This window comes from Scyliorhinus torazame, chromosome 19 (assembly GCF_047496885.1).
Source record: "Scyliorhinus torazame isolate Kashiwa2021f chromosome 19, sScyTor2.1, whole genome shotgun sequence".
Lineage (NCBI taxonomy): Eukaryota > Metazoa > Chordata > Chondrichthyes > Carcharhiniformes > Scyliorhinidae > Scyliorhinus > Scyliorhinus torazame.
The window spans coordinates 113,800,816-113,816,177 of NC_092725.1; the positions used below are offsets into that span (position 1 = coordinate 113,800,816).

General features: G+C 43.6%; 1 protein-coding gene across 1 annotated transcript in view; it reads left to right on the forward strand.

Moving 5' to 3' along the window:
* The window catches only part of LOC140396435 (sodium-coupled neutral amino acid symporter 1-like), a 75,813-nt gene extending 61,504 nt beyond the window's left edge, over nt 1-14,309 (forward strand). The window contains exons 11-16 of the mRNA XM_072485062.1: nt 1,494-1,573; nt 1,794-1,894; nt 5,788-5,906; nt 8,316-8,457; nt 8,580-8,671; nt 10,412-14,309. Of these exons, the coding sequence (XP_072341163.1) occupies nt 1,494-1,573; nt 1,794-1,894; nt 5,788-5,906; nt 8,316-8,457; nt 8,580-8,671; nt 10,412-10,543 (666 nt within the window). The 3' untranslated portion in view covers nt 10,544-14,309. The remainder of the gene's footprint in view (nt 1-1,493; nt 1,574-1,793; nt 1,895-5,787; nt 5,907-8,315; nt 8,458-8,579; nt 8,672-10,411) is intronic.
* Nucleotides 14,310-15,362: the final 1,053 nt, after the last annotated feature.

The following is a 15,362-nucleotide window of genomic DNA, read 5'->3' on the forward strand; positions in this document are numbered from 1 at the left end:
GTAAAGGAGCCTAAACAAGAACTAATTAGTTGCCAGCTGGGCCTAAAATTTAGCCTGGGTTCCCCTGAATGACAAAGTCAGGGGATTCCCCTGGTTTTCCCTGTCACCTCACTAAATTAAAACCCAACTGTGGACCTAATAAGATTTGATGTTGATTCACCATAATGCCTCAACCTTTTATTGTAGACCTCTTGTCATTGTTATAACCCTGACAAGGCCCACGGGGAAACCATTATTGATCTCCCTGTGGGGCTCATGGAGTACGAGCTTAACTGGGCTCGTGAAACTGAGCATAACAGCCAGCCGGAGTAGGGACTGGTCAGCTGGTTGTCGCAATGGGGACTGTGATTGTATATTGTTACTGCTGTGGGCACACTTTGTGTTAAAATAAAATAAATCTTTATTCTTCCTACTGCTGGTTTCCTTGATCATTAAAGTCATAAAACCGAGTATTCCATTTGTTATTTTTAAATCACCGTAACTACTTTAAGATGATGATTGTAATGTCTTGTGAGCCTGACTATGCATACCCTTCTGCTCTTCAACGTCACCTGTCCAAAATTTGTTGAAGGAATAGTTAGTCACTTTTAAACAAAATGTAGCACCCCATATTCACTGGAATTAAATTCCATCTGCAACCTTTATTTGCAAATTCCACCATCTTACCAGCATCCCCTTGCAGCTTCCTGTCATTTTCAGAATTATTTATTGTGTTACTTTAATTATGTCTGAAAATTTAGACACCATCCATCCATCGATCTAATATATATTTCTGTAGTGTGTCAGGGAACCAATCAGCATGAGCAATGTTGACGCCTGAATTGGGAATGAATAGACGGTCAGCAATGTTAGCACCTGAATTGTGTTCTGCTGTTCATTGAATTCCACTCGTGATTTCTAATGATGTGAGGGAGCATGTAACATTATCTACTTTTACCCAAAATTAATAAGGGGTTCCCCATTGTCGTGGGGGGAGTTTTGTTTCAATGCGGATCGGGACGCAATGCCGGTACTAACAGGCGCCCTTCTGCCAGCATGATGGCGAAAACCACCCCCCCAGAATTTCTATGCAAAGAGTGTCAGAAGATCTGGAGAGAAAACTTGGCTGCACAGCTAAAGCTACATGCCGGGTTATCTCGCCACAGCCACCACTCTGCGCATAGAGTGCAAAATTCCACCCATTGGCTTCATTGGACACCCACTGAGATAGCCAGCAGCCATTTTCCCCATCTGACCTCTCTTTCTCTTGGGGAAATGTCACAGCATTCACCCAGCAACCCTGCTCAGAATTGGAGCGTTCTCCCTTCCCGTGCCGCCGTTCACAATTCCTTCAATACCTATGTCACTGAACGTATTGTAAATTAATTAGAAAAAAATGTTAAATTTAACACTATCATATTTTCTGTGTGGTGTGCGTCATGTGTTAGCTTATTTTGCTGTTGATTTTTGGTTGGTAGTCAAGCTTGCATCTGAGCTGTTATTTTATTTTCTAGACAGTCTATGCTTTACCCACCATGGCGTTTGCTTTTGTGTGCCATCCATCAGTACTGCCCATCTACCGTGAGCTTAAGAAGTAAGTGTACTCAACTAAACATAAAGTCATAGATAAAGTTATAGAGCTGTAGAGCGCAGAAGGAGCCATTCGGCCCATCGTGTCTGTGCCAGCCATCAAGCACCTGTCTCTTCTGATCCCATTTTCGAGCATTATTCTGTAGCTTTGTATGCTCTACATTTAAGACATACTTGCAACTCTAGTGAACTTGATCGTGAATGGAATAATCTTTGTTTTTCAGTCACACATGCAGAAAAATGGAGTATATTTCAGCTATATCCTTCTTTGCAATGCTAATCATGTACCTGTTCACAGCACTCTTTGGATATCTGACCTTCAATGGTAAGTATGAGAACTATTTAATCATTTTCTGCCCAGATTCAAAGTTCTAGGTGTGAATTTTACATCCCCCCATCCCTACCTTCCCACCTCTGTTCCCAACGCTAACCTATTTGAAGATAAGAGGAGCACATGAAATAAAGTGGGTTGTCAGCCCACCACCTTCCCACCCACCCCCAACTTATCCACCATATTACCGGGAGCGGGAATGGTGTCAAGTAGCCTGCCCATCCTTAATGCCTACTATGGCCCTTAAGTGGATAATTAATTGCCACTCAATCCACCTCCGCTGCAATTTTCTGTGCAGCTGGGGAAAGCGGGGGAATGGCAAGCAGACTGGCAACTTTCACTGCATGAGCTGCTGGTGAACAGGAAGGGGGATAACTCCTTCAGAAGGTCCCCTATACCCATCAGGTACATTCCCCCAAGATAATACCCATCCCTTTATCCCATCCCCAAGTTTAAAAAGCGGACCAACCCACCTCAACCCTACCTGCCTCATGCTGGGGTCTGGCAGTCAGCCCTGTCCAAAATCCTCTGACTTATTTGATTTGAATTGATTTGATTTATTATTGTCACATCTATTAGTATACAGTGAAAAGTATTGTTTCTTGCATGCTGTACAAACAATGCATACCGTACATAGGGAAGGAAGGAGAGACTGCAGAATATAATGTTACAGTTATAGCAAGGTGTAGAGAAAAGATCAACTTAATAGAGAGTTTAAAAAAGTTAGAATGAAGTTTTAGAAGCATAGAACGAGAGTAAAAGATAGAATTAGAGGGCATGCTGGGCACAGCTTGCAAGAAGTCGCCTCGCTCCGGCGCCATCTTGGACTTCTCTGAGTTCCAGGGTCCATTGCATTTTGTTTCCATGGAATGGATGCGGTTCCAGCAGTAACTACTCAATCCTGATGTTGGCCAACATCTTTTTGGGGAGGGACTTTGTGTCCTTGGAGTCGAAAGTCCCATTCGTAAATAATCAAGGCCATCCTCAGTGAGCAGGGCAGCCCCATTTCTGGTTGATGCCAATGGTCCCTCCGGTAAAATTCACTCCTGGAATCATAAAATAGTTACAATGCAAAAGGAGGCTTTTTATTCCTTTCAAGTCCATGCTGGCTCTCTGCAAGAGCAACTTAGCTCGCCACGCTCCCCTGTTCCTTATAGCCCTGCATTTGTTCTCTCTTGAAGTGCTAACGCTTTTGAAAGCCATGATTGAATCTGCCTTCACCACACTCTCAGGCAGTGCATTCCACATCCTAACCACCTTGCTAGGCTTGTCTCACACCACCATTGACCCTCAGAAATCACTCTGGCCTCTGGATCTAGATCTTTCCAAAGGAAACAGTTTCTCCTTATCTTCTCTGTAGATCCCTCATGATTTTGAACACTCTATCTCCTCTCAACCTTCTCTATAAGGAAAACAACCTAGAATCTCCAAACTGTCTGTACACCTGAAGTTCCCCTTCCCTAAAACCATTTGTGGCGAACGTTTGTGCACCACCTCCAAAATCTTCACATCCTTTGTAAAGTCAAATGCCGAAAATTGAACTCTGTACTTCAGCTGAGGCCGGAGTAGTGTTTTCTAAAGGTTCATCATAACCTCCTTGCTTTTGTACTGTATCCGTTTATTTATAAAGTCCATGTTCTTATCGCAGTTTCTCAACCTGCCCAATCGCCTACTTCAACAATGTGTGCTCATGTGCCAATCCTCCCATTCTATCTGTCCCTGGACCCCTCCTTTACTTCAGTGTTCCCGAATCTTGGGGCTCATCTCCTGAGCACCATTGTTGCGAGCTGGCTGGGGTTGGCTGAGCAAGTGCTACTCGACCTTGGTAGCGGGGGGCTGGCGAGCGCGGTCCCGGCGAATCAGCTGGCGAGCCTCCATTGCGGTGAGTAGCCTATGAGGCTTCATTAAGTGGACCCAGTTACGTTGAATTGCGTTGCCGGCCTTGCTGGGCCATGCACCGATGAGCCTGCGGCAATTCCCAGTCGCTACCACACTTACATATTTTTCTGGAGAGTCGTGCCCCATATTTTTTTTTCCTGAATCTATCACCACAAAGGAAACCCATGTGGAATTCCACCCCCACCCCCACCCCATGGCCAGTGGCGGGATCTCATGATCCAACTGCTGCAACGGATTTTCTGTTCTTTGTGCCCTCCGCCACCAGGGAACCCGTGGGACTGGAACATCCCATCGGCAGGAATAGCTGGAGAATGTCAGCACTAGATTGGTTGTCAGAGTTTAGATACAATTTTCTTATTGTATTCTTTGGTGCAGCATCAATGTAAGAGAGTTAAGAGGTTATATAGGGAACGGGTTTCTCCGTTGGCGGGATCCTCCGCTTCACCGGCAGCGCATTCACGCCCATGGATTTCCTGAAAGCGTGGGGATGTCCTCAATGGGGAACCCCATTGGCCAGCTGCTGGGACGGAGGAGCCCGCTGCCAGTGGGGGCAAGCTGCCCCAGAAAACAGGTGTGGCGGGACCGAGAATCCCACCCAGGGACTAGCTTCTAGTAGGATAATGGGATTGCAACTGCAAAATGTTGTTCAGATGAAACCAGTTAGAAAACATTAGTTTATCTTAAATGCGAGAAAAAGTAGACGTATGACATTTCACTCTTTCGAGTGACTTCTTTCAGAGCTGAGCCTGTTATATAAGCAAAACAATATTTTCCATTCTTGTATTTTTATAATAATGGATATGTGGGGCTGGATTCTCCGCAGGCAGGATTCTCCATTGCGCCGGCAGCGCACCCACATCGGGTATTTCCCGACGGCCTGGGGCTGCCCACAGTGGGAAACCCCATTGGCCGGCTGGCAGAGTCCCACTGCCAGCGGGGGTAAGCCGCACCAGAAAACGGGTGTGGTGGGACGGAGATTCCTGCCTGTGTTATTTAATTAAAACTAGGAGGTGAGAATTTTGTAATTAAGTTAAGTAACAACATTAACAATAGGGCGCGATCCAATAGCCATACTGCACCTGAAAAGCAGCTCGGCGCAGCGTGGACGATAGAAGCTGGGAGATCCTGCTCCCAGGATCTACCCAGCTTGCAATCTCGTGAGATGTTAGGATGTACAACCCGCCTATTGTTGACAGATTTACTTTTTGTAAATCTGCATATTAAAGCGAGACAGGTAGTCTCATTTTAATGTACAGATTCCTGAGGTAACCGAGACGTTGGGATTCATCCTCTTTGCCTCGGAGACCTTGTGCATGCGCCGATTAGCACTGCTCCTGTCAAATGGGGACCAGTCAGAACGGCACTCGTGAAGGTCTCCCAGGGGATCAGAGGCCCCCAGCTGCTTGCCCTTTCAGCAGGGTGGTGCCCTGGGTTGCTGGTGCCACCTGGGAACCCTGGCAGTCCCAGCCTGGCAGCTTGGCAGTGCCAGCCTAGTACTGCCAAGATCCCAGGTGACACTGCCAGGGTGCCAGTCTCGCACAGCCAAGGTATCAAACTGGCATTTTTTGCACGTGTGCGATCGGGCTGGGGTGCCCTGCAACGGTGTTCGGGGGGGGGGGGGGTTGCTGCAACACTCCCACAGTGCGTTCAGGCTGGGGGGGGTCACTTCGGGTGCCTTGGAGATCAGGGTGTCATTTAAAAATGGCGTCCCGATCTCCCGCTACATTGAGGAGTTCCGGTGAGCGGAGCTCCTCGGTATATAAAACGGGGCTGTGTGCGACCTCGGCCGCGTGTTACCCACTGAGGCCCCTGATACAACACGAGTGCGCCAGAAAGCACGCGGCTAAACCTGCTTGCTAAGGGACGATGTTCCCGATTGGTTGAAGCGCGCCCATAATCATGTTCCAAAAAATTGTAAATTGGAAAGCAAGCTACTAATAGCAAAAAAAACCTGAACACCTAGTTTTTTTTTTTCTTTCTTCATACAGACAGTGTTAATGAAGAGTTGCTTCTCTCTTACGCTCACTCTAGTGACATAGTTATTTTCATCCTTCGCTTGGCTGTAGTAACAGCAGTAGTCCTGACTGTGCCAGTCCTTCTGTTTACCGTGAGTATTACTCGTTAAGTTTGGATCAGTTGATCAACTTTTTTTTCAGATTTGTTTAAAAAATGAAGAGAACACACATGTTCCTCAGATTGATTACCCCTTGCATTCTCACAGCACACTTGAGACTGGCCTGCAGCCCCAGAAACAGTTTGGAGGCAGCCACAAGGATTGCTGAGTGCCTAGGCGGGCTGCTTAAAAGGTCCACCTAGGTTCTCTGGGACTTTGTCCCAGTTGATATATTCAATGTTAGGTCCTCTAGCCCTCACCCTTTGCACACACCTGACCCATTCTTCATGGCAGCTCATGCTTCTCCCACACCCCAATGGCCCTTCATACCAGTATTATGCCAAGCACTTCCATGCCCATTCAACTAGTATGCACTCTGTAAAAAATCATTTAAGCCTATAGTAGCAATGGCATGTGTTAAAGCTTAGAAAACAGCCATTCATTCTTAACTATCTTCAAAGGAACTGCTGTTACTGCAACCGTATAAAAGTGTCAGTCAACCAGACATTTAAAGTATCAATATCAGAAACTACAAGCATTTAACACTTCTTTATCCTGTGTAAGGAACCATTGAGCAATTGACAAAATAGATATTAAGATAAAAAGCTCCCAATGAAGCAAATGGTTTCTCTTGTGTGCAGCTGACTAATGGATGTTTAGTCTGGCATGGAGAATGTGACGGGCCATTGAAAGTGGGTGTGGAGCACAGTTTGGTACGGGTGAGACTTTTTGCACTCAACTTCAAAAGTTTCCTTCATCCAGACTATGGATTTAGGGCAACCTTGAAGGAAAGTGAAACACGAGTCCTTGAAAAACTCGCCCAACTCCGCAGAAATTGCGAAGGACTCAGAGATGCCTATCCCCACCTGAGCCATCCAGATCTGGACTGCAGAGTGCGGGCTCAGTACCCACACCCTCACCTATGCTGGTGGAAATTGGAGATTGCCAGGAAAGGAGTAGGAATCCCAGAATTGGGTCCAACCCACCATTTTTAAAAGAAAACTGTGAAAATCCTGCCTCATGGTAAGGGATGGGCCACCCCTCAGAAGAGGGGACAATTGATGGGAAAATCAGGCCACGCCTCACTTGCATCTCTTAGCAGTCAGGAATGCCATAGGTTAGAAGTTAGCAGTTCATATGCCTGACCTTCAGGAAATAACAATGACACTCAGTTTTCTGCTGTATAGATGGAGTTACCAATATTTGCCTGACTTGTTGTATTTTATGCAATCATTTATTATTGCCATACTTGCGTTCCATGGAATATAATAAAGCAGTGTTCATACACATTTAATGTTATTTGTTTTAAGATAATAATTGTACCCTAATTAAGAGCCTACCTTTATATTCTATCTCGATTTTCTAGCTTATACATTTACTCAGGTATTATTGATTGGTGACGTAATGAATTAATTTTTTTTCTAATCTAAGCATATAGTTTTATGGAGGAAATCGGCCTCAGAGTATGATTAATAAATTCTGTCTGTTACTTAACCTCTTGGTTAGGTATCCCAATGACCTTTTACCTAGGACATATGTAATATTTGAGATATGTTAGTGAGATATGTTAGAGCTGGTGTGATAACTTGCTGCTTTTTCTTTATATGCAACTTACAAATTTATCTTATTTATATTATTGGGTGAACGATATGACATATCTAACCGAATTGAAAAGTTTCATTTCACAGAATGCAGAGTTTAGTGAGTGACTTTCCCTAATTGCATAATAATTGCTATGAGTGATTAGAAAGTGATACTCATGACTGTTATGGAGAAGCGAACAAGCCTAGGCTATTTTGGCTAGAGAAGGATTTATGGTAGACGGCACATTCCAACGAGGCCCTCTTTTTTCGGCTAATGGCTAGCTTTTCTGCCTATGAGCTTCTGAGGGAGCCCTTTTATATTTCTGGCTAAGAACCTATTCTTTTTTTAAATAAATTTTAGAGTAGCCAATTATTTTTCTTTTCCAATTAAGGGGCAATTTAGCATGGCCAATCCACCTGACCAGCACATCTTTGGGTTGTGAGGGTGAAACCCACGCAGACATGGGGAGAATGTGCAAACTCCACATGGACAGTGACCCTGGGCCGGGATTCGAACCTAGGTGCTCAGCGCTGCAGTCCCAGTGGTAACCACTGTGCCACATGCCGCCCTAAGAACCTATTCTTGAGAACTTCTGCTTTGTGAAACATCACATTGCAAGTGTACAGCTTTTTGATTTTTGTTTCCATGTGTGTGCGTATTTATAAGCATATTTATATATTTGGCTAAAGTATTCAAAATGAAAATGATGTGGAAATTTGCAACATGTGGGAAGCTAGCTTATATGAAGGTGTTTGACTGTGATAGTGATTATCAGTGGAATTTGCTAAGTACAAATGTTTGTCATTTTTATTTGCACAGGTCCGCTCTTCAATTGTCTTGTTGCTGTTTAAGGGAAAGTTCAGCTGGCTCCGCCACATTTTAATTACAGTCGTTCTTCTAGCTGCTAGTGACCTTTTGGTAATATTCATTCCATCGATAATGGATTTATTTGCCGTCATTGGTAAGTTTAAATATTATATCAGTACAAGCCGAATTACAATATTGTTTTCAATAACTTCATTTCATTTGCATTGCTCCATGTTTGATATCAGTTTCAAATGTATATTTTATTCTTTGGTACAGGTTCCACTTCTGCTAACATGCTGATCTTCATTCTTCCTGCTTCGTTATATTTAAAACTTGCCAAGTCTCAAAGTAGCCTGCAAAAGATAGGGGTAAGAAAATTTGATGTTGCATTCATCAATTTTATAACTTCTGGATGTGAAAGTTAATATCTAGATTTGTTTTGGGAATTAATGCATCTTCTTATCAAATGTTTGCTTCTCCTTGCACCTTCCTACTTTCCGTACCTCCTTGTGCAACCATCTTGTTCTGAAGCAGAGGGAAGCGCATTTGCAGATGACAGCAGTAATCTGATGCATACACCTTGCATGGAATAAGTGAATAACCTGTGCCTAGCTAGATCTGCAGGAGCGCATAAACAAAGGCCCTTTGGGGACCAGCTGGGAGGCAGAAAGATGGCAAGATAGTGTGGGAAGGCTGAGGGTGGCATCCACCTCTAATTCCTACCACCATGCTTTCAAGCCAGCAACGGGAAAGATGGCAGACGACCCTCCTGGCCAAAGCACAAATGAACCATTTAACTCGCCAATTAAGGATTTCTTCCCACCTCCTCTAGCTTTTTACCATCATTTGTGGGGTCCTGTGCCATGTGAAGAGACCTCCCAGCTACCTTTCAGCAGCCTCAGGGAAAGGGAGCGCTTTTATTTCTTGGCCACTTTTCAGCCCATGGAGGCCCCCACCCCTGACAGCAATGGTAACTCCTGCAGAAAGAGTGCCACCTGTCCTCATGAAAAAACCCCAACCCTTCCTCCCCCACCACACCTCCGCAGGGCCATCATTGCAACCTCCTTTGCCTCCGGGTCCAGCCCTAGTGGTGGTCATCATTTCTGGTGGTGATGATGAGGTACTGACCACTGATTGACCGATTGGCTCTTGGGGCAGATGGCCATCCTTTATGAGATGGCAGCCACTTAATTGGATGCTGCCAACAAGACTCAGTCCCAGGTCATGCTGACTGCTGGAGTGAGTTTGTCCCCAGCTAACTGTCCCAGCAGCAGAACTCCTGCTGCTTCCTTAATATCCAGACTGAGCTGTATTTAGCTCTGCATAGATGTTCCAGCCCATGTTATAATATTGGATCACGTCTTGAGCTATCAACTTGGTTCAGTGTTTGGAGAAAGAAGTGATCAATCTCTGCATCTTTTTTATTTATTTTTACAAAGAACGGAACAGATGCTGCACTTTAATTGTTTAGAATTCTTCTTGCCTTTTCAACATGCTTTCAACAGTAGGTAACCATTGCTCTTTTGGCCAAACATGTCCCGATTTAAGTACTTTGAAATGGCTGAATGCTGTCCTATTACATCTTACTGATGATACAATTGTTGCTCTCAGTATTCACTTTATTAGGTGCATATCCAGTCCCATCAGATTGCAACACGGTGGCACAGTGGTTTGCGCTGCTGCCTCACAGCGCCAGGGACCTTGGGTTCAATTCTAGCCTTGGTTGACTGTGTGGAGTTTGCACGTTCTCTCTGTGTCTGTGTGGGTTTCTCTGGGCGCTCCAGTTTCCGGTCCAAAGCTGTACAGGTTAGGTGGAGACTCTCCATGCTAAATAGTCCCTTAGTGTCCAAAAGGATGTGCAGGTTAGGTGGGGTTACGGGATTATGGGGATCGGGCAGGGGAGCGGGCATAGGTAGGGTGCTCTTTCAGAGGGTTGGTGCAAACTCGACGGGCCGAATGGCCTCCTTCTGCATTGTAGGGATTCTCTGATTGACAGTTGCCACATCTCATGGGTAAGCCAGCCACTGTTGATTTAAATGCCATTTAAATGTTTAAATTTGATTTACTGAACAAGAAGTAATTTACCGTTTGTTTTTTACCTCTTCCAGGCCATGGCTTTTCTGGCTATTGGGATAATATCTATATGTGTTACTGTGCCATTGATCTTTGTTGAATGGAACATAAGAAGTGACAATAGCACTGTCACGGGCAGCTGCTCTGGGCAACATTCACATCAGTAACAGGATGAAGCACAAGGCAAGCTTTCTCAACAAGACAAGGGCCTCTGAAGATGCTTTGTTTGAAATGTTATCTGGTTACTCAGAAATTACTGCACTTAGTAGCTTTTTGGAAGAATTGTCATTGCAGGAATGTGCATCCCTATTAGTTTTCATGACAATTTGACCAGACAGTCGTGGATCATTTTGAAGCAGTAATCGTCACAGATTGGCAATCATAAGAGGATTTTATTTTTGAAATTGTTGCAAAATTTCAAGACTGACGAAAAATTGGAATATCCTTATATTGTCTTTTTTTTAATTTGCTACAGAATTTGTGCCAATTGACAAATTAAAATTTCTTGAAAATAGTCAAATATTTCCTGAAGTTCTAATTCTTAAATTCAAAATTAATCCACTTTTTTCTGCTTCTGCTGTATCATTTCATTTTAATTAGGCATTTTAAAAGTGGATTTATTTTTGGTGAATCAATACAAAAGTTGTAAATTTCTCCTGTCTTTTCCATCAGTTATTTCAATGACACATTGTCGTTCCTTGGGGAAATTAGAACCACCTCCATTTGAAAAGGTCTCAATTATAAAGCTTTATTCAAATTACGTCATTAGATACAAAGAGATGAGCAATTAACACATTCTTCTTAAATTCCTCTCTTTGCAATTTCAATGGAGACAAATGGAGCAGTATTTTTTTTAGTTGGAGAATTGCATGACCAAGTTAAAAGCGTTCTTCAGTATCGTGCATTTTCTCGATTATTATTTGACTGTTACTCCTATGTTAGTGAGTTACCTCGAATCATCAAATGGCTACAGCACAGGAGGACATTCAGCCATACCAGCTCTCTGAAAGAGCAATTTGGCTGATCTCACTCCACTGCTCTTACCCCGTAGCCCTGCATTCTTTTCTCTTCAGGTGCTTATCCATTTTAAAGCCACACTTGAATCTACCTCCATCACACTCTAATGCATTTCAGATCCTCGGCACTCACTGTGTAAAAAAGGACTCTCTTCATGTTGCCATTTCTTCTTTCGCCAATCACCTAAAATCGGTGTCCATTGATCCTCGATCCTCTCACCCATGGAAGCAGATTCACTCCATCCACTCTGTTCCAAAGGCCCTTCATCTAGCAAATCTCCTCTCAACCTTCTCTTTAAGAACCAGCCCAGCTTCACCAACTGAATTTTATATCAAATATAACATTGCAGGCACTTTCACAGCCAATGGTTTTTATTCTAAATCAGAATGGTATTTTCGTGTGAGTTTTTAAAATTTGTTCTTGGATGTGGGTGTCGCTGGCTAGGCTCGCATTTATTGCACATCCTAAATTGCCCTTGAGAAGGTGATGGTGAGCGCCTTCTTTAACTGCTTCAGTACATGTGGTGCAGGTACACCCACAGTGTTGTTAGGGTAGGAGTTCCAGGATTTTGATCCAGTGATAGTGAAAGAACAGCGATATAGTTCAGGATGGTGAGAGACCTATAGGGAAACTTGAAATGAAATGAAATGAAATGAAAATGAAAATTGCTTATTGTCACGAGTAGGCTTCAATGAAGTTACTGTGAAAAGCACCTAGTCGCCACATTCCGGCACCTGTTCGGGGAGGCTGGTACGGGAGGGGAACTTGCAGGGGAGTGCTAGCATACTAGCATTGTCATTACACTAATAATCAGAGACCAGAGTATTGCTCTGGGGATCCCAGGTTCAAAACATACCACAGCCGAGATGAAATTTGAATTCAGTAAAAATCTGGAATTACGTCTAATGATGACCATTGTCATAAAAACCCATCCAGTTCATTAATGCCTTTTAGGGAATGAAATCTGTCATCCTTACCTGGCCTGGCCTACATGTGACTCCAGACCCACAGCAGTGTGGTTGATTCTGAAATACCCTCAGAAATAGCCTAGCCACTCAGTTCAAGGGCAATTAGGGATGGGCAATAAATGCTCCAGCCAGCAACGCTTACATCCCATGAATGAATTAAAAAAAGGTGATGGTGTTCACACACATCTGCTGTTCTTATTCCTTCAAATTACAATTTTCAAACAATTTGAAAAATGAAGGACTGCACAGGGCTGCATGCTAGTGCAAAATGCATGATAACAAATCAACTGCTGGGTCCGTTTGATAACAGGGTCACTCTCGGCCCTGCAACTCCAAGAAACATCATGCTATTCGTGCCCAAAACAGGACTTTGTTTTTTGTTCATGGCCTCTGCGAGGAATGCCCCGCCAAGGCCACACTTACCTTAATTTCCATTTTTAAATGCAGCCCCAATCTCTCGACTCCCCACCAGGTCTCCGCCCTCCCCCCCTCCCCCAATGTACCAATTGGGGGTCCTCGAGCCTCCCACATCCCACCTCATAAGCGCAGGGCACCCCCAGGCCGATCCCCAGCCTGGGCACCTTGGGACTGCTACCCTGGCAGTGCCCCTGCCAGCCAAGGTGACACTACCAGAATGCATATGTGGCATCAGGGTGCCAGGGTACCACCCTGCCCAGAGCCCAACCACTCGCCCTAAATGCCACTACACCTGGTCCACGTTTGTGGAAACCTGTGCTAAACTGCACCATGGCAAGGTCTTCAATTCATGGGCGGTCGATCCCATGCCTTAGGATAAACTGACGTAGACATATTTAAGTGAAGCTTACTGCACACTTAAATATGCAAATCTGGATCCCATCCAGTGAGGTTAAGATTCAGATCACGTCTTGCTAGATCTCGTTAGGTTTTCCGAGGCATCCCTGAGCATAGTAAATCTCGCGAGAGGCCTCTCTGAGTCGGGCTCAACGAGGCCGTATATTCTCGCCCTACATCTCTTTTGCCATTTATATTTCCATTGAAGCCAACAGGAGAGATGTAAACTTAACTGCCCATAATGCTATTGCCCATATTACACAATGGCAAAATTAGCTGTGCTGTAAAAGAATCTATATTCTTTATAGAGGCTGGTTTAGCACAATAGGCTAAACAGCGAGCTTGTAAAGCAGAACAAGGCCAGCAGCGTGGGTTCAATTCCCGTACCAGCCTACCTGAACAGGTGCCGGAATGTGGCGACTAGGGCATTTTTCAGTAACTTCATTTGAAGCCTACTTGTGACAATAAGTGATTTTCATTTCATATTTTCCCATTACTGGCCTTAATGTTGGTAGGGACACTGAGTCCACAGTAGTTTCAAGGCAAGGACTGATTTAAAAGTTAGCAGTCGGTCACCTCCAGTATAGTCAGGAGATGTATTCTGACTTTTAAATTCTGATTTAAAGAAATACAATTTGGATTTGGATTTTCTTAAAAGTATATGAATTAATATTCATGTTGGTAGCAAACTTTGTACTGAAACCAGAACTTTGTTCATCTTACAATGTATATAATTTATCTTACAGTATAATTTGTAAATCTAGTTTTTTTTTAAAGTATGATATAAATTCACTTGCATGAAATTATGCAATTTATTTTGGCATGGATTACTAGTTAACTAATAAGACTGAATGATTTCTTTTAAAGGATTTGAAATGTTGTCAAGTACTTGCATTTTAAAAATACTGTACTGATTTATTTATGACCAACACATCTGGGACGAGGTAGCAGCACTCATGTTAAAGAAGCTAGCTTATTTTATTAAAACTGTTGAAAGTTTCCGTTAAGAATGAAAAATGCAGTACAAATACAGGCCATAAATGCAAGAGAAGATTTTTTATGTATTTTGTGATGTACAATAAACCGACATTGTGAAATTTATTTGTATAAAGCTGGTTCTCACATTTTAAATGCCGCATCATTTCTGTGTCGTATTCTTGTGTACGTTTCAACTCTGTTACAGGTCCATTCAACTACATTCATCTTGTGCTTTTGACCAAACCAGTTAACATATTTTTCTTGTCTCCTTTCCGCACCTCGGGTTGATACAGATATTCCTGGATGAGCGGAAGGGCAGTCAGACTAGTGATATTACTTTTAGATCACTTGATGTAGGAACATTGGAAATGGCTGAACTAGGAAAGCTTTTGTCAGTTCCAGAATCTATTAGAAAGAAGGAGGGAACTTGCATATATATAGTCCCTTGACAACCACAGGGCATTCCAAAGTACCTTAATGCCTCTTGAATTGCTGTGATGATGGAGCAGGGTCACAGAGTGAATGCCCTGCTCCTAAGTCTGATGTTCCCCTCATTTATCAGCTAAGGATGTGTTGTATGTGGCAACCAGCAGGAGGATTCCTTGCTCAAGTTAAACTTCATGGGTCCAAACTCAATGCTGAGAAGTCCCAGGGCCACTCTGTCTCTTGGCTGTATAACATGTGCTGACACCTCTGATGGGGCAGGACAGACCCAGGAATTGTGATAGAGGAGTCTGATACATTAACAAAAGGGTATGATTATGTGAACATGGCTATGCCCAGGTGTTGCTTGACTGGTATGTGGGACAGCTCTCCCAGTTTTGGCACAAGTCTCCAGATGTGAGTGCAGAGGAAGTGTTGACCAGGCTGGGTGTGTCTTTGTCATGTCCGCTGCGAGGTTGATGCCAAGTGGTCCCCTTTTATTGTGTACTTTTTCACGGCGGTACAATACAACTGAGTGCCTTGCAAGGCCACATCAGAGGACAGTTAAGAGGCAATCTGGCTTTTTAGTCACAATTTATTTAATTAATTGATTATAAAATTCTCTACCTGCTGTAGTTGGATCTGAATTCAAGCCTCTGGATAATTAGACTAGGCCTCTTGGATTCCATTCCAGTAACATAACTACAGTGCTAGCTACACAACGTACCTTCATTTATATCACATGCATACACATGCATAGATCACAATGATACCAGAAACTTCAAAA